Here is a 21,254-nt window from a genome sequence, read left to right on the forward strand (position 1 = left end):
CTCCTATTTCTTTTCCCTCTAGCTGGATAGAGCCTTTTACTGGAAAAGTTCCTTGCTTGACTGTCTGATCTTTTCCCAACAAATACATTTAACACCATCTAACAGTTATTGGTATTGTCTTGAGTTGTTCTGAGTCTAGTCCTGCATTTGGTCATCAAGGGCTGACATAGTACGTGGCACCAGGCAGTCTCTCTGCTCTCCCTGCTGGCACAAGGCCTGTCTGGAGTGCCCAGGAAACAGGTGGGAGCAGCCGGCAGGGCAGGGAGCCTGGGGGCAGGGCCTGAATGCAGTTTGGAGGAGATTGGAACGGGGGCACATAATGGGGCAGGCTGCCCCGGCACTCCACAACCTTCCCCCCATCCAGGGCTCCACCCCTGCCCCTCCTCTTCCCCCTAGGCCCTGCCCTCTGGCCAGGCTGGAAGCCAGAGCCAGGCAGTGATAAGAGCTGCCCAGGGAGCCTGGGCCAGTGTGGGGAGCCCTGGTGGGGAGCCCCAGATCCTCCACCTGCCTTAGGCGGCGGGGACATAGGCTGGGGGCTGTTCTTTGGCACCCTGGCCCGCCGCCCCTACAATTCTGCCCACGGCTCAGCAAGACTTTCCCTGCAATTGCATCTCTGAGCTGCTGTGGGCCAGGCTGGTTATCAGAACTGCTTGCAGGGAGCCCCTTTCTCCTGTTCTTAATGCTCCCCCGGCTGGGCCCAGGCAAGGCAGAGCAGGGAAGCTGCGGGGAGAACTGGGGCTGGCTGGGCAAAGAGATTGGGATTGAGAGCCATTGGGGGATGGGAAACATGGACCAGGGGGTTTGAGTAGAAGCCAAGGGGGGGGGTGGGAGGGCTGGAGAGAAGATTGGATGAGGAGCCAGAAGGGGGGGGAGAATTGGCACTGGCTGGGCAAGGAAAGTGAGACCGGGAATGAGGGAGACTGGGACGGTATTTCTGGAGAGGTGGGACTAGTGTTTGCTAGGCAAGGACGTTGGGGCTGGGATGAGTAGCCAAGAATGGACACTGGGATTAGCTAGGTAAAGGATTGCACTGGCACCAGGGGTGGGGCAGAGACCGGTTGGAGAAGATGGGCAAGAGTTTGAAAGTTGCACAGACACCCTTAACGCTGGCATGTCCTAACTTTTAAGTCTGTGATGTTGTAACCTCAATAATGTTCTAAGGTAGGTTTTTGTCTCTCTCGTGTTGGGTAAGCACTGCCCAGGGTAGGTCTGCATTGCAAATCAAGGTGTGATGGGGTGATTTGTAGCACACACGTAGGCATACCTGTGCCAGCTTTAATCCTGCTAGCATGGGTAACAGCTGTAAAGACGTGGTGGTGTGACCCCTGGCATGGGCCAACAACCTATGTACCCAGGGTCCCTGACAGGCTTATCCTGGGGCAGCTAGCCTGGGCTGATATCTGTGCTGCCATGTCCCCATTAGCACCAGCTACATTAAAACTGGCGTGGCTATGCCCAGCCTTGCTGCAGTCAGACCTTAATTTGTGGTACAGCTGTGCTGTAACGTGCAGGGGAGAGGGCAGTGCTGTGGGGGGAGTTAACTGATTGGAAACACCAAAGGGCGAGAACTGTTCTTTATGGTAGTCGGAGGGGCAAGACCTGGGTGAAATAATCTCTCAATGGGAGGTGTGGGAGACCCAGAACTTGGGACTTTTGAGAGTTAGCAGATAACGCACTGTAGGGAACATTCCTGCCCCGGCAGGGTGATGGACTGGGTTTCTTAATACATTTCCCACTCTAATGGTTGTTATTCTTTTCTGAGTCAGCAAATCCTTGGAGAAGATGTAGGCATTGATTACACACTGCCGTGGCATTGCCGGTTTGCAAGCAAACTCCTGCGGGGCCCTGGTGCATACTTATATGTGTGTGAGTACACGCTGTTATGGAGTCCCGGGGTCTGGTCTATGGCCTCTGGCACCTGGGATTCCTGTCTCCGCGGCTCCCTGCAGCGAATCCAGCCAAGCGGGAGTCCTGAGCCCCTTCAGGGCGCGATTCTCTCAGTGAGTATTCACAGCGACACAGGCAGCCTTTTCAAAACAAGGTTGCCGTTTATTAGTCACCTGGCGACAGAGTCTGAAAGTCCTTTGGGTTAGCACAGAGAGGCAGAAGTTATGCCACAGTCCATCCTGGTCAAACCAGTGATGGTCTCCCTCTCTGGCTCCTTCTCTCGTCCCTTTTGTCCACCCAGGTGATTGCTCCTGAGTCCCTCCAAAGGGCAGTCCTTGTCCCCATCGCCTAGCGCTTTCCCCGTTGGTTCTCCAGCTCAGTGCACACGTCCTATCTGCTGGGTTTTCCTGCTGTTCAGTGTAGGTTGTTCAGTCATTGGGGTGTCTCTTTGTCTTGCTGGATGCTCTGTTGATCTGGGTTGGTTTCAGCATGTTCTTTAATGGCCCAGACAGCTAGGTGACACACCCCCATTATGGCTTGTATTTTGCCCCGACAGCAGAGTTAATCCTCCCATTCCCTACCAGGTAGCTGTGCAAGGTGTAGGAGGAAACTGAGGCACATATCAGAATCATAAAAATATTACAAATCATTCCCACTTTGTCACTCATGCTTTCATTCACTTTCCAAGGAATGTACCTGCCTCACCTGAGCCCTTTGTTTAATTAGCCAAAGAGTAGCTGATGATTCTTTTGGCTGCAAGGAGTGGAATGACCTGCCAGGCTGGAACTGGTTTTACTGATTACATCCAGATGGGCGTGTCAGTGGATAGTACTTTAAGCTGTGCATGCCAATGGTGTTGCGCAGATAACCACGGATAGCGGAGCTGACCCTCTACCTGTCTAAGCAGAGAAGAGAGATGGCATCAAAAGATCTCCCTCCACCTGTTACCCACACAGAACCTGACATGCCATCTGGAGCAAAAATATTTAGAACAGTGCCATATGCTTTTATCCTACCAGAGCTAGTAAGTATACTGACAGTTTTTGTTTGATTGATTGATTGCTATGGCAAAAACTAAAGGCTATTTTAAATTGGTGTGTGTGGTGGTGATGGTGGGGGGAATCCAGAACTTGAACAAAAAGCAACCCTGGTAAGAAGAAAACTATGTGGAGGAAAAGCTTACTTCTATAGCACCTTACATGTAAAATCATAAGGTCTGTCTCAGGGCTTGAGTCAACCAAAATAATGGAAAGCACTGAAAACAGCTTGTCATCCTTGCATGGTGTACAAGTTGTTTTATCTTTGTATTAAGTCAGATCTTGGAAGTTAAAGAAGTGCCTGTCATTTTCTTCTTCAAGGCTGTATTTCTCTGTCTTCATTGAGGTTTTCTGGGGGATCAAAGGTTGTAGTCACGCAGTCGGCGAATTTTCTTGACATATGACAATTGATGTACTTTGATATACAATACAGTCATTAAGGTCTGTTTATAGTGATTACATGGATAACATGGAGCCTGCACCACCCACCCAAACAATTATGTGGCATATTTGTTAATTGCAGCTTCATATTCAGACAGCCCTAGGAAAAGATAAGATGACGTTTCCATTAGAAACGTCAGCATCTTGTCTTTATCATCGGCTTTGCGCTGAAACTGAGTGCTGACTGGGGTACCATGAACACAACCCTGATAAAACAGCATGTAAATCAGTGATACGCAGCTCCTGAGCCACTGAGGTCTAAATTAGCAATCAGCATAACCCAAAAGAACCACAGCGCTGTGAAGTCATTTTCATTTACTATAGTGCTATATATTCATATTTAAACAGTATGACAGGGAAAACTGTGTGTGTGTGTGTGTGTGTGTGTGTGTGTGTGTGTATATACATATGATTCTCACAGCAAAATGACTGACCATGTATTATTATGTTATCAACTACAATTGGTTAATAACATAGTAAAAGCATCCTGATTGGTTAATGACTTAGACTGGCTAATAATTAAATTGGTGTTTTAATATCAAGAGCTGCAGGAGACACATTAAAGAGCCACTTTGAGCTCGTGAGCCTCGGTCCGAGCGTCGCTGAGGTAACTCGTGACGTGCCTTTCATTGCAGCATGTGTTATCTTTCATTTTAAATACTTCTTCGCTGCTCAGTCTCAACAGAGGCACTGTTATGCTTCTTTAGTATGAACTAGTGACTTTGGACACCTTTCCCGTTATTTTAAATGACCTGAATTGCCCCGAATTTGCAAGCACTGTATATTGTTGGGAGTGGCTATCTAAGATTTATCCCTTGATTGGATCCCCTTTCTTGGAGATGAGAAGCAGGTATCTCTAGAGGAAGAATGTTCTTCCGCCAGCGCTCTGTATACACAATAGCAGTCATCTCTGAAGTTCTTAAATGTCACGTTATGTATTGTATACATATTTAGGAGGTAGTCTCCTTTTGAGACGCAGGAAAGAGAAGCTAAACTCCCAACCCTTCACACATTCTTACTGTGCATTGGCACGATATATAAGGCCTGATATTCCACTCGCACTCCTATAGATCAGGAGTAATGTAGAGTCAGTGTTTAAGGCCTCCAGCTCACCTACCTTGACCTCTTGTATCTCACAGGCCACCACCACCACCCAGTCCTGGCCCACTCATCCCAACAGCCGAAATGAGACCAAACTATGACAGCTCACAGGACACTAGACGGTAAGACAGGCAGAGAACAGGAGGGACTCAGGTGCAGGGCCAGAGAAATGCTTAAGTGAGAGGATCTTGGCAAATGACCCACATTCCATGCTGTAAAGGAAGGGCAAAAACCTCCAAGGTCGCTGCCAATCTGACCTGGGGAAAATTCCTTCCCGATTGCACGTATGGTGATCACTTAGACACTGAGCATGTGAGCAAGAATCAACCAGGCAAGCACCTGAGAGAGAGAGAGAATGTGCAGTGCCACCTCAGTGCCTCCCTGTCTAGGGTCCTATTTCCAGCTGTGGCCAACTCTGATTCTTCAGAGGAAGGAGATAAAAAAAAGAACCCTCCCAGAATACATTAGGGGGAAAAAATCCCTTCCTGACCCCTGCTGGTGGCTAGATGAAACCTTGAAGCATGAGCTTTTAGGAACATAAGACATAAACCAGAAGTGAGTGACGTTGGCTGAAGTCAATCAGTTCCCGTCTCCTCTCTTAACAATTTTAAATTGATGTTGCTCCCAGTGACTTCAGTGGAGTTTTTCCCCGTTTATAATGGTGTGAGATCTGAACTGGGCCCAATGGGGTTGAACTGGTGTGTGAATAATACCCAATAACACGCATAATATTAGAGGATATTACACGTTATGTACAATAAAAGGAGCCTACATGGACACATCACAATGGTTGCTTTTGAGCTGCTATCACAGGTTCATTGTGCCACATCAAAACTCCCTAATACAGTACCCCTACTTCCCATGTATAAAGCATTAAATGTGGGAATGTAGGTGGAGCTGGTATCAATGCTTATTGTTAAGGTTGCCTAACATTTTCCACTATAAGACCCTGTTCCGTTGTTGTTAACTGTTCCAAACCATTTTGGCTGAGTTTTTCCATGCTTGCTGTCTGCCTCAGACTGATTTTTATGGGAAAGTTTTAGCGAAAAGAATTCTGCCCTTCCCAAGAACGAGGCTAGTGAAAAATACGTGGTTTTGCCCAGGTTGAAAAAAAAAAGTGTACAGCTATTTCACTGGGAAGCTCTAGCAGCTCCGTGCTTTGGAGCAGGGACTTGAAACATGGCAGGGGGAACCATGCTGGTGTCTGGGAGGTGCCTATTGCCATCCCTATGAAAATCTGCCAGAACTGGCCCCGATTATGAGCCCCTAAGAACTACAGTTCATAAAGGCTCAGAAGAGGCTTGTTAGAGTCGGACAGCTAAATTCTCCAAAGCTTCCGTTGGCACTGAGTATAGGGTTGCCAATTTTGGTCGGACGTATTCCTGGAGGTTTCATCACATGACATCATCATTAATGAAAGATTAATTTTTAATTCCTGGAGACTCCAGGGCAATCCCGGAGGGTTGGCAACCCTAACTGAGCATGCTCCGTCCCCTCCCAGCTCCTGTGTGTGATGACTGAGCATGTACCATCATAGGAATGGAGGAGCTGAGCCCGACTTTCCCTACAAATACTCCTCCTGGCTGCTGGAGGCGGCTGTGGCCCCAGGCCCTGGAACTGAGAGCAGCGAGACAGCCTTGCTGTGCTTGCAGTGCCTCCTGCTGGACACCAGACTCCGTGGAAGAGGAGGACGAGGTGTCTAGCTGGGATGGGAGCTAGGAAAGCAGTGATAGGAGCACACGTGGTGAGAGCGGATAGGAGTAGAGCGGGTGCTGGGGAGAGAGAGACGGGCTGGGGGCACTGGGGATAGAAGCAGAGTTGGGACAGGGGTAGAAGCTCAGGGGAGAGGTGCAGGAGCAGAAGGGGATGAAGAAGACAGGATTTTGGAGGGGCAGAGGGGCTAGGAGCTTAGAGGGATCGAAGTAGAGATGGGGGCAGGGGCTGAAGGGTTTCTCAACTGTGGGTCCAACCCAAAATTGGGACACCAGAATGTGCACACAGCTATTTTTAGCACGCTAGATCAAGCGGCACTAGTGCACGTCTGGCAACCTGGTGCCGCTTGCTCTAGCGTGCTAAAAAGAGCTGTGTGCACATTTTGGCCTGGGCGGTGGCTTGGGCTAGTCAGTGGGTTGGGCAGGCGCGGACTCGGGCGGCTCGTCTCTGCCGCCCGCCTGTGCTGCAGCAGCCATGCTGCTATTTTTAGCACGCTCGATCAAGTGGAGCTAGCGTTAGTCTGTCTCCCCCGTGTAGATGTACCCTCGGGCAGTGGGTCTCAAACTGTTGTTCTGGTGACCCCTTTCACACAGCAAGCCTCTGAGTGCGACCCCCCTTATAAATTACATTTTTTTTTATATATTTAACACCACTATAAATGCTGGAGGCAAAGCGGGGTTTGGGGTGGAGGCTGACAGCTCGCAACCCCCCATGTCCCGACCCCCAGTTTGAGAACCCCTGCTCTAGGGGCCTGATCCAACTCCTATTGGAGTCTTTCCGTGGCCACCAATGGGAGTTGGCTCAGGCCCTAAATATATAATGACATGCACACAAAAAAACGACATCAAAAGAACATTCAGGCTGCAAACCGAGTACTCCGAAGTCAGGAAATGCCGGAATGAAGGCTGTCTGTGCAGTTTGGCCCCTATGTGTGTATCCAGGATGATACAGTCTGTAATTACATGATCACATGCTGGTTTTCCCCCAGAGGACCCTGCCTCATGCAGTGCGCAGACTGGGCGGCACTCATGAGCAGCTAGTCAATATTTTGTTTTATCCTCATTGTCCCCATGAACACAGGGAAATGGAAAGTGTCGGGACACCGTAACAATCGGCAAGACCAGCTCTGCCTATATTTTAGGCAGCAACATACCCGTTTTAAGCAACAGACTGCTGCTTTAGGTGATTATTGATTGTTTCATTTAGTCTCCCTACTCCATCCCATTCAGATGGAACCATCTGTAGAAAATGGACATTACCATTCAAAGCCAGGACCTGTGGTGGGGACAGGGTGTCTTTTTATGTCATGTTGCCATAGACAGAAGGAGCAGGTAGGCTGGGTCATTGTGCCCCAGGGTGACAGATGACCTGGGCCTAATCCTGGACCTGAAGAAAGTGAAGACTTTCCAGAGAGGCCTTGCAAATGAAACACCCCAGTTTAACTTAGTTTTGGGGGGATTAGCATATGTTGGCGGAGTGCTGCAACCCTGACTCATACGGATGTGGATCTAAGATCCCCAAACAGCTATTGGGCTAACACGAGGAGCAGGGACCTGGGGGGAGCAGGCTAGGCCAGAGCAGATGGGATGACTGTGACCATGTGGTCATGACCAGGCTGGTTAACTGTCTGATGCCCTTTGGGTATCCACAGTTCAGCACAGCTACCCTGCCCGTGTCTTGTGGCGTGACTCTGCCGGACGGAGAGCAAGGGCCTTTTCGTGCGTGTTCCCCTGCATGTGAGTGTCCGGGCTGGGTGAACCCAGGTGGGAGGTGCCCACGTGGCACTAACAGCTGGAGCGGTGATGGCGCTTGCCTTTAGGGGGCTTGGTGCAGTTACGAGCACTTCCAAATACCGTGGTACCCAAGCGCTCACAGTGACCACAGTGGCGGGGCTGGTGACAATGCAGTGCAAACACTAAGGAAGGGGATCGGTGTGAGGGAAGAATTGCTCTTTTCCTCCTACTCCGGTTCCTGTCGGCTGATTGCAAAGACTGGTAATACCCTGTTGCATGCCTCTGGGACCTTTTACATGAAGATCTCCAAGCACCTTACGCACAAGTAATTGAGCCTGGAGGTAAAGTTGTGGTTAGATCATTTTAGAGCGGCACTGCTGTCGCTGAGGCACAGGTGTGTTACCCAAGGGCAGAACTGCGAATAGAATCCAGGGCCTTGATTATGACCTGTCGCCAGCTGGAGCTTGGAGGGTAGGGTTGGTTCCCTTTTGGGGCCAGCCGGGGATCCCGCTAGCAGAGTCCTTCTGCCTTCTGCCCACAACCCCTGGGAAAAACAGAAAATCTCTTTTCTAAGGAGAAGATTGGCTATTTTAAACTCTGAGTCTTGGCTGACAGCTGCGAACGGAGGGTCCGAAAGGTCCTATCTCCGCTGGCTTTACAGTACAATCTTTGGAAAGTTTTTCTAAAGATTATCTGTATCAGTCTGTCAGCAGTGCTGACAGCTTCCCCATAACTCTGCAGGTGCAAATCCTCTCCAAACCACACCATCAGAATGGCTGAAACGTTGCCTGCCCAAGATCCAAATATGCAGACGCAGTATGTTGGAACAGGACTGGAAAGGAAGGAAATCAAAGTCAGATCCCAGAAACACAACATCTGCAACATTTCCCTTCCCACATCATCCTTGTCCTAATGAAAGTCTCAAATGATCAGGGTTCCTTTGAGATCAATATAAGGCTTTTGATGCCATAGATCTACAGTTTCAGTGAGCTACTAGATTTCTGAATTTAATATCTTTTAAAGGTGAAATGGATTTCTTTCTCGTCCCGAAAAACCTGTCTGATTGCTCCTGGGGGCGGGTCAGTGCCTCTCTTCAGGTTGCTTCTGGCTTTGTTGCTAGAAATGGAAGGAGAGCCCTGAGTAAACAAACTAACGTAACAGTGTTGGTGCGAAGTTCAACGTCAGATTTTTCTTGGCAGTGTTTTTATAGCTCAGGGTGGGTCTGGGAACACCTCTGCGAAGTATGTATTGCGTTTATGTCATTGATCTGAGCAGCTTTGCTAGAAGCAAACATTCAAAGAGTGAGAGAGGTGGCAATGTTCTGGTTTACACCATTATCCCACCAACGCTGCCTGGAGCATTACCTGTGAAATGCTTGTACTACAAGACAAAGGGTGGAATCTGGACTCTATTGAAATCAATGGCAAAGCCCCCCACCCCCACCATGGACTTCAGCAGGGCCAGGTATCACCTCCTGGATGAATAATTTGGGCCTGATCCTGGTGTCACTGCCTTGTGTAAATCAGGAGTAGCTATTGAAGTCAACGGGAGTTACAGTAGTGCAAAAATCCAAATCAGATGCGTTGTTTTTCTTAAGAACATAAGAACGGCCATATTGGGTCAGACCAAAGGTCCGTCTAGCCCAGTATCCTGTCTACCAACAGTGGCCAATGTTCATTGTTCATTTCAGCCTTTCTGTTCATTTCACTTGTTTCCCAGGCTTCTTGCATTTGTGTTCAGGTACCTACGATAACTACCTGATTGCCCTACTTTCTCAGTCTGAATCTTCTTGCCTAAGCTCTGTGTGGTTGTGAGAGGGGAAATAGAAATACTAGAAATATTATCTGTGGGGACATCTGAGGGGTACAGTACAGATCTGTAACTATTTCCATGGGAAGTGTGAGGCCTGAAGATTTGGAGGTATCAGTTCCAATGAAAAGGCTACTCAAGAAATGGTCACTTCTGTGGCTTCTAGAGACAAGGTGGGTGAGGTAACATCTTTTAGTGGACCAACTTCTGTTGGTGAGAGAGAGAGAGACATGCTTTCGAGCCCCACAGAGCTCTTCTTCGGGTTGGGAAAGATACTCCCAGCATCACAGCTAAGTACAAGATGAAGTACAGGTATCAGAGGGGTAGCCGTGTTAGTCTGGATCTGTAAAAAGCAACAAAGAGTCCCGTGGCACCTTATAGACTAACAGATGTATTGGAGCATGAGCTTTCGTGGGTGAATACCCACTTCGTCAGACGCATGTAATGGAAATTTCTGGAGGCAGGTATAAATATGCAGGCAAGAATCAGTCTAGAGATAACGAGGTTAATTCAATCAGGGAGGATGAGGCCCTCTGCTAGCAGTTGAGGAGTGAACACCAAGGGAGGAGAAACTGCTTTTGTAGTTGGCTAGCCATTCACAGTCTTTGTTTAATCCTGAGCTGATGGTGTCAAATTTGCAAATGAACTGGAGCTCAGCAGTTTCTCTTTGAAGTCTGGTCCTGAAGTTTTTTTGCTGTAAGATGGCTACCTTGACATCTGCTATTGTGTGGCCAGGGAGGTTGAAGTGTTCCTACAGGTTTTTGTATATTGCCATTCCTAATATCTGACTTGTGTCCATTTATCATTTTACATAGGGACTGTCCAGTTTGGCCAATGTACATAGCAGAGGGGCATTGCTGGCACATGATGGCATATATAACATTGGTGGACGTGCAGGTGAATGAACCGGTGATGTAGCTGATATGGTTAGGTCCTGTGATGGTGTCGCTGGTGTAGATATGTGGGCAGAGTTGGCATCAAGGTTTGTTGCATGGATTGGTTCCTGAGTTTAGAGTTACTATGGTGCGGTGTGTGGTTGCTGGTGAGAATATGCTTAAGGTTGAAGATGAAGTACCTTTCCCAGACCTGAAGAAGAGCTCTGTGTAGTTCTAAAGCTTGTCTCTTTCACCAACAGAAGTTGGTCCACTAAAAGATGTTATCCCACCCACCTTGTCTCTTTAATATCCTGAGACTGGGACGCGGCTACAATTATGCTGCATACAGGTTCTGTGGCTTGTCCAATGACTGATATTTTCCATCTGCCATCAAGGTTCCTATCTATCTAGGTGGTTCTGCTGGTATCTCCCATAGGATCCCCCTTCCAGGTGTTTGGTTTTAGAAATTCTGGTTGCTTTGCTGTATAACCTAATAATGCCTGATCCACTTAATAAAGAGGAGTTGGGTACAGGGCTCCTTGAAATTGCTTCAAATGAATTGTCCAGGGAGCTCCCTCTGAACACATTACATTGTGCTGTTCCCTCTGCTGCCTTCTGCAATACAAGGCCTGTTGAATCACATCAAATTCTAACTACACTTTCTTGTCCAAAAACCTCATCTGTGATCTTCCATGTATTCTTCTCTCACTTGTGACCTATTTCATCCTTGTTGATTGACTTCAGAGTCATATCTGACACATGCCCTGCTTCATCATTGCCTTCCTGCTTCAATGGGTTCTGCTGATTTTGCAGGCCATAGTTCACCTTATTTCTATTGGTCTTTTACTGTAGTAGAACATTTCCAAAAATCAGGTCTGTTCTTCTTTGTCTTTAAACACGGGCTGGGATAAGGGGAGTAGAAGCGGCAGGTGACCAGAGAGCTATGGCGAACATGGGACAGAGGAACTGGGTGCACACTGTGGTAACCAGTCCTGGTGGTACTACGCGGGAAGACCCACAATCTGTTTCACACCTGGCCATTTTCTTCTGTTTTCCAAAAAGAATGATGACTTGGGAAGCACCCAGGCAGACACACCCTCCTGAAGCACATGCAGTACGATAGAGCTGTGCTGATGCTCACCTGTTTTTCGGTTTGATCAGAAATTGAAGATTCACGCCAAGTCCACTGGAAGGTTTGCTAGAGTTTTGTTAGCATTTCGTGTGAACCTAAGCTAGTTTACAGGGTTCCTTTCAATGTGATCCCACCATGGTGACTGGAGTTGTGACTTGGGTTTCACTTTGATGTTTTGATCCGCCCTCCCAAAGTAGAATCATTGTGGACTGAACCAAAGAAATGCTCCCTTGAGCCTCTGTGAAGTGCAAGTGTGAGTTTCACAAAGCTATAAGACTCTCCAATCCAAAACCCAGTGAAGTCAATGGGAATCTTTCCATTGACTACAACAGGCCTCGGATCAGTCTCTCCTTGCTTATGCATCAGATAAGGAGATCTAGATCTCTCACACCTCTTTGATGCTGGTGTAACTCTCCTGGCTCCTAAATGTTACATGTAATTGTGAGCTTGTTAGAGACTCTATTCCTGGCGATTTGGGTAAGTCAAAGGACGCTTCCTGACGGAAGTAAAGACAATGGGGGTCACTAATGCCGAAACAATGCCGGTAACAAGTCTTTTGATGTATTTTGCTTTCTCTGTGGCTTTTGTAGCAGCAGTATAACACAGCTCAATACCTCCGCAGCCCCTGTAATGAAATATTACAGACACCACCACCAAATGCTATGTCACAAGAACGTGACGGTCACAAAGCCAAGCACTCAAAAGTTAGCAAATGCCAGTGTTCCATGTGCGACCTTGGACAGCAAGAGAACAATGAGCTAGGGGAATGTGCTTCACCGCAGAGGTTCTCAACTCCCGGGAAGAGGTCCACAGATTGATGTGACCTGGTTCAAAGGCCATGGCAAACACAGGACTTGAAACTACACACAAATAATAGCCTTGATCTAGGCAGAGAGAGTCCATCCAGGACTGACAGGCATGAGCCTGTGACCAAAAGAAACAGCCACTGAAGGAGGATTTGGAGTATATTAGAGCTACGAGGGTCTCCATGTGGCAGATGGGTGACACCTGGTAAGCCTGGGTCGATGGCAGGTTATTATTTCCTTTCTTACATTTAATTTTATCCTTCACATAACAGAATGTCTGTTCTGTAGCCTGTACAAGGGAAGGCCAACACCTATGCATGGTAACCACCTCCCAGTTTGATGCTGTTCTTGAAGCTTTATCCCACACCTTTACCTTTAGTAAGGAACCCAGTGTGCCTAGATTCAGACCTTTTCCCTCCTCTTCCATCTGAAAGTTCCAGAATAATTAAGGTCTAGGATCTCTTGCCATCTAGAGTTCATAAATCAACTCTTAGACTCATTAATATAGTCATCATAGGTCTCTAGATCCAGTCTTACTCCATTCAGCTGGGCATTCCTGAAAGTTGAATGCAAGTGAACAAATTGTGAAGTGGTTGATTTGCTCACCACTGAAAAATGAAAAGCGTCTGCTTGAGTCTGTTGAGTTGGGTGCAGCAGTGGGTGGGGTGGGGTGGAGATCCAAGTGGGAGGCCGCATGGACAGGAGGGAGAGTGTGTTAGGGAAGCAGTAAGATATGACGGGCGCAGCATTTCTGAGCAGTTAGTCAGTGCCTCGGGGTGGATTGTGCAGCACAAAGATGAAGGTCAAGTGGTTTCAACAGCTTGAAAAATGCAATTATCCCCTCTAAATTGCCTGTCATGGCTAATAAATAAATAAACGGTCCCACCTATGCTGCTTGTGCATAGCAGAGTGTGACGCCCTCGCTGGCCAGGATTAGAACAATGTTCGAGCTATTTCACAACGGCAGCATTCTTCTCCTCCCCAGAGGGAATGCTGGAAGCCCGTTCTCTCTCCACGATGGGTGCTGACCATAGGAATCAAAGACCACGTCCTGGGAGAGGCACTCATGAGCACTGCACCCTTCTCCCATCCCGCGTGAGCCCAGTCCAGCTCTCAGTGGAGCCTTTCCATTAACTTCCCTGGGCACTGGATGGGCCCCTGACGTTTGTGACTTTCAATGTAGTGACAGGGATGGAAGTCAGGAGCACGGATGGCTTTGAAAGGGAGGTTGAATACCCTGCAGCATGGGTGGCACGTGACTCCTCCATTTGGGGAGGTTGCACGAGTCCCAGACCGTGGCCCTGCCCCTAGGCCCACCCTTGCTCCAGCCCCACTCGTCTCCCTCCCCACCTGCCACTTTGCCCCCTCCCCACCCACCGGCTGGGCAACTGAGCCTGCTGGCTGCTCACCCCTCACTCGTGGGCCTCTTCACCCCCTCCCGCGAGGCTCCCATGCAGGCAGAACAGGGACGGGAAGAGAAAGAGCAGGGTGGGCAGGCAGGGCCACAGCGGGGGCACCCACCCTTTCGGCGGCAGTGCGCTCCAAAGGCAGCGAGTCAGCTGTTTGGGGAGGCTTAGCCGCCCCTGGTCTCTTATTCCCACGGCGTATGCTCTGCAGGTCGAAGAAATGACAGCTGAGGGGGTGAACGGGGTGTGAATAATGTTTCCTACACGACGTTGTCTGTTGTTGGCTATTCTCGTGGCTCTGTTCGGCCACTGTGGGGAAGGGTGCGCGGAGTCGGGCTCCATCATCCCAGCCATCCTTCACAAAGAGCAAAGCCATAATCCACCACCGCTTGGCAAAAGAATGACGTGCTCTCAGCAGCGCTGGCCCTCAAGGCCACGTAGCCAGAGCTGGCGGTAGGATAGTGATTGTTAGGGGGGATAGCATTGCCCGGCATGCTACGGAGTCCCACTGCACAGTTGGGTGAGGATAAGGGCTATGAAGGGACAAACTCATGACCGTATGGAACAGACCTGTGTGAAAATGCAGAAAGTTTTTGCCCATTTTCATAGACCTCCCCGTTTCTTCCCCACCTCCAAATTGGCATTTGCAAGAAATTTCACAAGACTTCGGTTTGCAGAGCCTTCTTTCGCAGCAAAAACGATTTTGCTTGAAAACGGCCTGATTTAACATAATACGTACGCCACATAACCGGGAACAACACTGAATTCTCCTCATGTTTAAATGTCACTGCCACATCTCCAAACCATATTCTAGTCTTTGCTAAGCTGTACAGCTTCTTGGACCACTGTCCTCATCACTGTGAGCTCCCTGGAGCACAGACCGACTCCTTGTTCTGCGTTTGTCCAGCGCCTAGCACATCGGGGGGTCTGGTCCATGACTAGGGCTTTTAACCACTACCGTAATACAAATAATAAATTGCAATAATGGAGTAGATAAGCACTTTCCAGTCAGGCATTAAATATTGTGAGGTTGTGACTAATGTACTCTGAACTTGAGAGGCAGAGGCCAACCAGAGCTAGCTTTCAAGAAACAAGACTTGCTGGTCAAGTTTTTAAAATATGAATATCTAACAACAGGCTTCTAAGTCCATATTAAGCCACCTAAAAAAAATGACCTGTTCTTCCAACATACCTAGCTCCCAGCAGCAACCTTCAAAATCACTGACAAAACTGCTACTGACTTCAACAGGAGCAAGACCCAGCCTTGGATGTGATCAGGGCCGGCTCCAGGCACCAGCCCAGCAAGCAGGTGCTTGGGGCGGCCAAGGGGAAGGGGCAGCACGTTGGACTCTTCGGCGGCAATTCGGTGGCAGGTCCCTTGGTCCCTCTCAGGGGGAAGAACCTGCCGCCGAATTGCGCCCGAAGAAGAAAGCGGTGCGGTGGAGCTGCCGCCGATCGCGGCTTTTTTTTTTTTTCCGCTGCTTGGGGCGGCAAAAACCCTGGAGCCGGCCCTGGATGTGATTGAAGGCCTGCAGTACGTTGTGTTTATCTCCCTTCATCTATTGCCCCTTCACGTGATTGAAGGCCTGCAGTACGTTGTGTTTATCTCCCTTCATCTATTGCCCCTTCACTGAATCAGAGAGAGGTCTGCAAATCTCAGGATCTAACTTCGTATAGTGGGAGAGTGGAAATACCATTTGTACTTTGGTATGAATTTCATCCGTGTTTCTACATGGCATTTGCTCCCTTCCCCCTTAATAAAATTCCACTCCACAGTCTCTCACCGGGATATACCGGCTGCATGATATCAGCCAGGAAAAGTAGCATAGGAAGGAACCTTTCCAAGTTTTTGCTCTGCAGTATATGCCAGTGCCTGGTATTTTATGACTGTGTTCCCATTCCTCTTCTTGCTCAGCAGACATTATAGATCTCCTACTGTTTTTCACTTGAGAAATTCCTTGCATTCATATTGTGAGTTTGGCAAGGATTTTTCAGAAATCTGACAGGCTGAATTTGGATCACAGAGTAGCATACACCAATGATGAATTGCAGAGGACCCGGCTGGGGTAAAGATCCAAAAGACACTAGAGCTTATCCAAACCTCTTGACTCTGCCAAATTATGCTGGAACCCTTGTGGAGAACTGATTGCTTGTGAGATTGCTGATGCTTCTGGTCAGAATGTTCTTGTGCCTTTTCCTTGGTACTTCAGCCCATCCACATTTGATCCTGGCTAGAAGTGAAAAGAGACATGAAACTGGCAAGTCATCATTTTAAAGTTAACCAAACAAGATTTGGATGTTGAAAAAGGATCATGTCTGCTTTTTCATAGAGTCATAGCTTTTTAAGGCCAGAGGGGACCAATGTGACCATCTACTCTGATCCCTGCATATTCTATGTCAGAGAATCTCACCCAGTGATTCCTGCGGTAGAGATAATTATTCTGCTCTGCTATATAAGTGAACGCTATTGAGTCCAATAACTTGTAGCTGAATTAGAATGTATCTTTTAGGAAGACATCCCATAAGAAAATAAGAATGGCCATACTGAGTCAGACCAAAGGTCCATCTAGCCCAGTATCCTGTTTTCCAACAGTGGCCAATGCCAGGTGCCCCAGAGGGAATGAACAGAACAGGTAATCATCCAGTGATCCATCCCCTGTCACCCATTCCCAGGTTCTGGCAAACAGAGGCTAGGGACACCATCCCTGCCCATCCTGGCTAATAGCCATTGATGGACCTATCCACCGTGAATTTATCTAGTTATTTTTTGAACCCTGTTATAGTCTTGGCCTTCACAACATCCTCTGGCAAGGAGTTCCACAGGTTGACTGTGCGTTGTGTGTGTGGGGGAAAAATCTGTTTGAGTTTTGGTTGAAGAGTTGGGTCAACTTGTACTTGGCTTGATGCGATCTGGAACAAAGAATGTAATCCATACTCACGGGGTGCGGGACTCACGGGGTGTGGCTTTATCATGGCTCCTCTGTGTGGGGCCATTCCAATACTCCTCTCCCAGGCAGTACTCACAGGCGATACGCTTTTTGTAGCAGGGACTATAATTTACCAGCTGTCTCTACAGTACCCAACACAATTGGGCCTAGACATCAGTGAGGCCCTAGTCATTGCTGTCATACTAACAATAAGGAGTGCAGAGCTGGTGGGCCTGGTGTATTGTCTCTTAATATTGAGACAACCAAGCTAGGGACGATGAGAAATGCAATGTATGAACAAGAGCAAAGTTGACTCTCTCAATGGAGTTCATTGGGTTTCTCGTTTGTTTTTGGCAGATATTTGGATGCTGGGTCTGGATCCTCGTAGCTGCCACCACAGTGTATTTCCCTATGCTGCAGGGATGGGTTATGTACGTCTCACTGAGTTCATTTTCCTTCTCCCTGATGTTCCTGTTGTGTTACCTGTTTGGATTTCGCAGAAACAGTGACTCGTGGAAAGTAGTGGTAAGAACACACTCACTTATTCCGGGGGTTGCTGCCGGTGGTGGCTCTTCTCATTCCTGTGACTGCCTTTCAGCTTCAGGTCTCACCTCTCAAGCAGAAAGTTGACTTCAGAATTGACTTTCCATGTGTTCTGCACTTTCTGATCTTTTCACACAAAAGGTCCGGCAGGTGGAATCATCCCAGGTCATTCTGCAATGTTCTCACTGGTTCTTCTGACATTTCTTCTAACATTGCATGTGAAACTGATGCAATTCAACTAGAATATAGAAAATAAGGTTAGCTGCAGGGCCACCTGAGCCCTCTGGTGTTTGGTTCAAACCTCTTGGTACTTCCTTCGTAGCTACAAAGCCAGTTGGTTAATAACAGGGGTGCAAGGCGCCCCGGTGTACTTAAGGCTACAAAAGAGTTTTCATTATAATCTACTTTCACATGCTCATGGCTTATCATTTGGGCTGAAATGGGGTGATTTTTCCCTTCGAGTTTGGAGAAAATCTCTTTAGTCATTTTTAAGTTATGGGAGAGAGAAAGGAGAAAAGAAAATAACACAAAAGCTCTAGCAGTGTCCTTTTGAGCAGGGCTAGCGCAAAAGCAGCTGAAGTCAGCGGTGTGACCAGACTGGGGCTCTGAGGTGCTAATAGAACAGTCGCCTGGGCTCTGTGATTTCAGAGCCTTTGCGAGGTTGGTCTCATTTGTCTGCAGATTCTAAGCTGCTGCTTAAAAGAAAGTTTCTTTCTTCCACTGTTGCAGAAATGAGCCATCCCAATGTAAGTGCGCTGCTAAGCCAGTCTTGCAAAAACCTCCCTCTGTGCCCAAACCAGAGCAGCAGAAACGGTAGGAACTCGCAGTGCCCCATCGATTCTGCTGACCTCGAGTTGGACATGCAGCATCTACACTTACAGCAGCAACACCTCAGCTACATTGAACATATGCAACATTTTCCATTCTTGTTTCCTGCTAGATAACATGTTGCCTTTTGAAACACTACACTCGAGGGGAAAGTTGGTGGTGTGTGATTAAGGCACGAGATCAAGAAATCTGGGTTCAATTCCTGGCTCTGCTATAGAGTTCCTTGGTGAGCTGGTGTACGTCTCTCTGCTCCCCATCTCTCAATTGGCTTAACAATATTTCCCTGCCTTACCGGGATGTTCTGAGGGTAATTTCATTGACTGAGAGCGTGTAGAGATGATTAGGGCATATAAGCAGATGTCTAGTAAACATATACAATAAAATATACAGGTGAGTTAATGATGCTGTTGAACCTTAACTTGGCCTTTTCCTATCTTTTTGTGATTATTAACTGTGAAAACTTAACGTGCCATTAATGTACTTTTTTGCTTCTATGAATGGTGTAGCATCATTGACTGCAAGCCTGGGAAGACACTTTCATGCTAACCCAACTCTTTTTCAAGTTGCTTGTGACTTGCAAAATGTTTCCTCTTGGGCTTGACTGTCACATGCCTGGTCCCAGCCCAAAGAAGATTTAGTTGCTGTGGAACGTTTGAGAGAAATTGTTCCAGATGTTTTTGAGTCATGCAGGCATCATCCTTCCCACTTTTGTAGAACTGAAAAGCAGACATCGGACAGCTGAAGGGTCATAGCTATGCTGTTGAAAGTACAGCTGTCCTGTAAGTGAGGAGGAGGTACCTGCACTGTGAATGTGTATTTCAACCTCACAAACCTTCCTCTTTGTCTCTTGTTTTGCAGGATAGTATGTATCATGGAGCCACTGCAATTTTCTATATGAGCGCGGCGGTCTTACAAGCTAATGCAACAATCCGCTCTGAGACTGAAGCGCCTGGACAATATATTCCTCGTTACTATCAAATCAATGTTGCTGCCTCAGTAAGTTGCATGCTTAGCGTATTGATTAGCCACAGTTTCGTGTAGGCACCTCTATTTCCTGTGTTTCAACATTGCTGAAATTTTTTCAGGGTTTTTTTGTTGGAAAAATCAAAGCCAAATATTTCAGGTCAGGTAGGTCATCCCAAATCGAAGCAGTTTGGCTTGTCAAACTGAACTGAACCACTTAGTTTCATGTCAGAGGGACATTTAATCTGAGTCTGCCTGAGCTGCCATGGTGCTTGATGGGAGTTGTAGTTGTAGTTAGTATCATAGGATCCTATGGCCACAGTTTACCATGGGAAATGTCATCCAGCCATAGGACAGTTGGGGCACAAAGCACCCAGACGACAACTCCCATGAGGCACTGTGGCGGCTCAGGCGGATACAAAACAAAAACGTTTCCACATTTCTGAATTGAATTTTTTTGTAACTTTTAGGTCCTTGAAAAATGTTGATATTTTGCCTTTTCCTCACAACTGGGGACGGGAAAGACAGAAAATTCCGATTTCCAGTCAACTCTGGTCTGGAGGTTTCAGAGTAGCAGCCGTGTTAGTCTGTATCCGCAAAAAGAACAGGAGTACTTGTGGCACCTTAGAGACTAACAAATTTATTAGAGCATAAGCTTTCGTGGACTACAGCCCACTTCTTCGGATGCATTTTTCCTTGTTTTAGATCCAAGGGGGTTGGATCTGTATTCACCAGGAGTTGGTGGGAGGAAGGAGGGGAATGGTTAATTTCTCCTTGTTTTAGATCCAAGGGGTTTGGATCTTGATTCACCAGGAGTTGGTGGGAGGAAGGAGGGGGGATGGTTAATTTCTCCCTGTTGTAGATCCCAGGGGGGTTGGAACTGTATTCACCAGGAGTTGGTGGGAGGAAGGAGGGAGAATGGTTAATTTCTCCTTGTTTTAAGATCCAAGGGGTTTGGATCTGTATTCACCAGGGAATTGGTGAAGGTTTTTCAAGGCTTCCCAGGGAGGGAATCCATTGAAATGGTGGCAGCGGAACCAGAGCTAAGCTGGTAGTTAAGCTTAGAAGTTTTCATGCAGGCCCCTACATTTGTACCCTAAAGTTCAAAGTGGGGATACAGCCTTGACATGGAACTCTGGTCTGGAGCTTTCCCACGGTTTGAGTTTGAGATTTTATTCATTAGTAGATTGGCAGGATCATTTTAAGGACATCAAATCCATTGAAGAAAGGACATTGGAGGGGTCACTAAGGACATAGATTAACACAAGGCTGAAATCGGTAGAGTAATTTCATTGCCTAGTAACGTTCTTTCCATTTTTCTTTTCAGTTCTTTGCTTTTATCACGGCTCTGCTGTATATTTTACATGCCTTCAGCATCTACTACCACTGAAGACTGCTGTCAAAGAGAGAAACGGGGTGACTGAGACACGCAGCAGGGACACCCGGACTTTGTGTACCTAAAACAATGGTTTAATTGGATTAAGAACATAATTCAGTGTAAATGTAGGTCATCTGGAGCCTGGCTCTGCTTCATTTTAATTTTAAAAGAGATTTGTTTTATAAATCTGTAAATCTTAATTTTTATAGAGTATTGTGTATTTTCTGTCTGAAAGCAGTATCGTTTGGGGGGAAGCTTGTTCAAGTAGTCCTATGCAGAATATAGACATCTTCTCGTCCCCACGTATCCCAAATGTCTCAGCTTTTGGTCGTGTCCAAAGACTCTCTGGCTGTATGGTCGCATATGCTTGTGGTAGGGGTTGCATGAACTAACTTATTGGAAAATATAAAGGTCTCTTTGTTTTCTTACGGCAGCTGCTTTGTTGTGTATTGTTCTTTTCGTTACGTTTCTCTATCCACTCGTTCTGGTCTGATTAGAACTACGGTTCCCCTGAGCTAGTTCACACATCTCCTGCCGCTCGTGTAGTGAAACGCCCCTCACCTCCGTGACTAGCTGGCCCCATTTCCAGCACCTGCTCCACGTGCTGAAATCCATCCTTGTGCGGAGCACCAGCACCAGCACTGTACACCACTTCAGTCCCATGTACGCCTATGC

At 47.5% G+C, this 21,254-nt stretch overlaps 1 protein-coding gene across 1 annotated transcript; it reads left to right on the forward strand.

Annotated features, from left to right (window-relative positions):
* Positions 1-2,699: 2,699 nt before the first annotated feature.
* MALL (mal, T cell differentiation protein like) lies at positions 2,700-21,005 on the forward strand. The gene is made up of 4 exons (XM_034766941.1): positions 2,700-2,911; positions 17,225-17,392; positions 19,097-19,234; positions 20,529-21,005. Exons 1-4 carry the CDS (start codon positions 2,804-2,806, stop codon positions 20,589-20,591), a joined length of 477 nt encoding a protein of 158 aa, XP_034622832.1. The 5' UTR covers positions 2,700-2,803; the 3' UTR covers positions 20,592-21,005.
* The last annotated feature ends 249 nt before the right edge of the window (positions 21,006-21,254 follow it).

The sequence above is a fragment of the Trachemys scripta genome, chromosome 3, assembly GCF_013100865.1.
Source record: "Trachemys scripta elegans isolate TJP31775 chromosome 3, CAS_Tse_1.0, whole genome shotgun sequence".
In the NCBI taxonomy this organism is placed as follows: Eukaryota; Metazoa; Chordata; order Testudines; family Emydidae; genus Trachemys; species Trachemys scripta.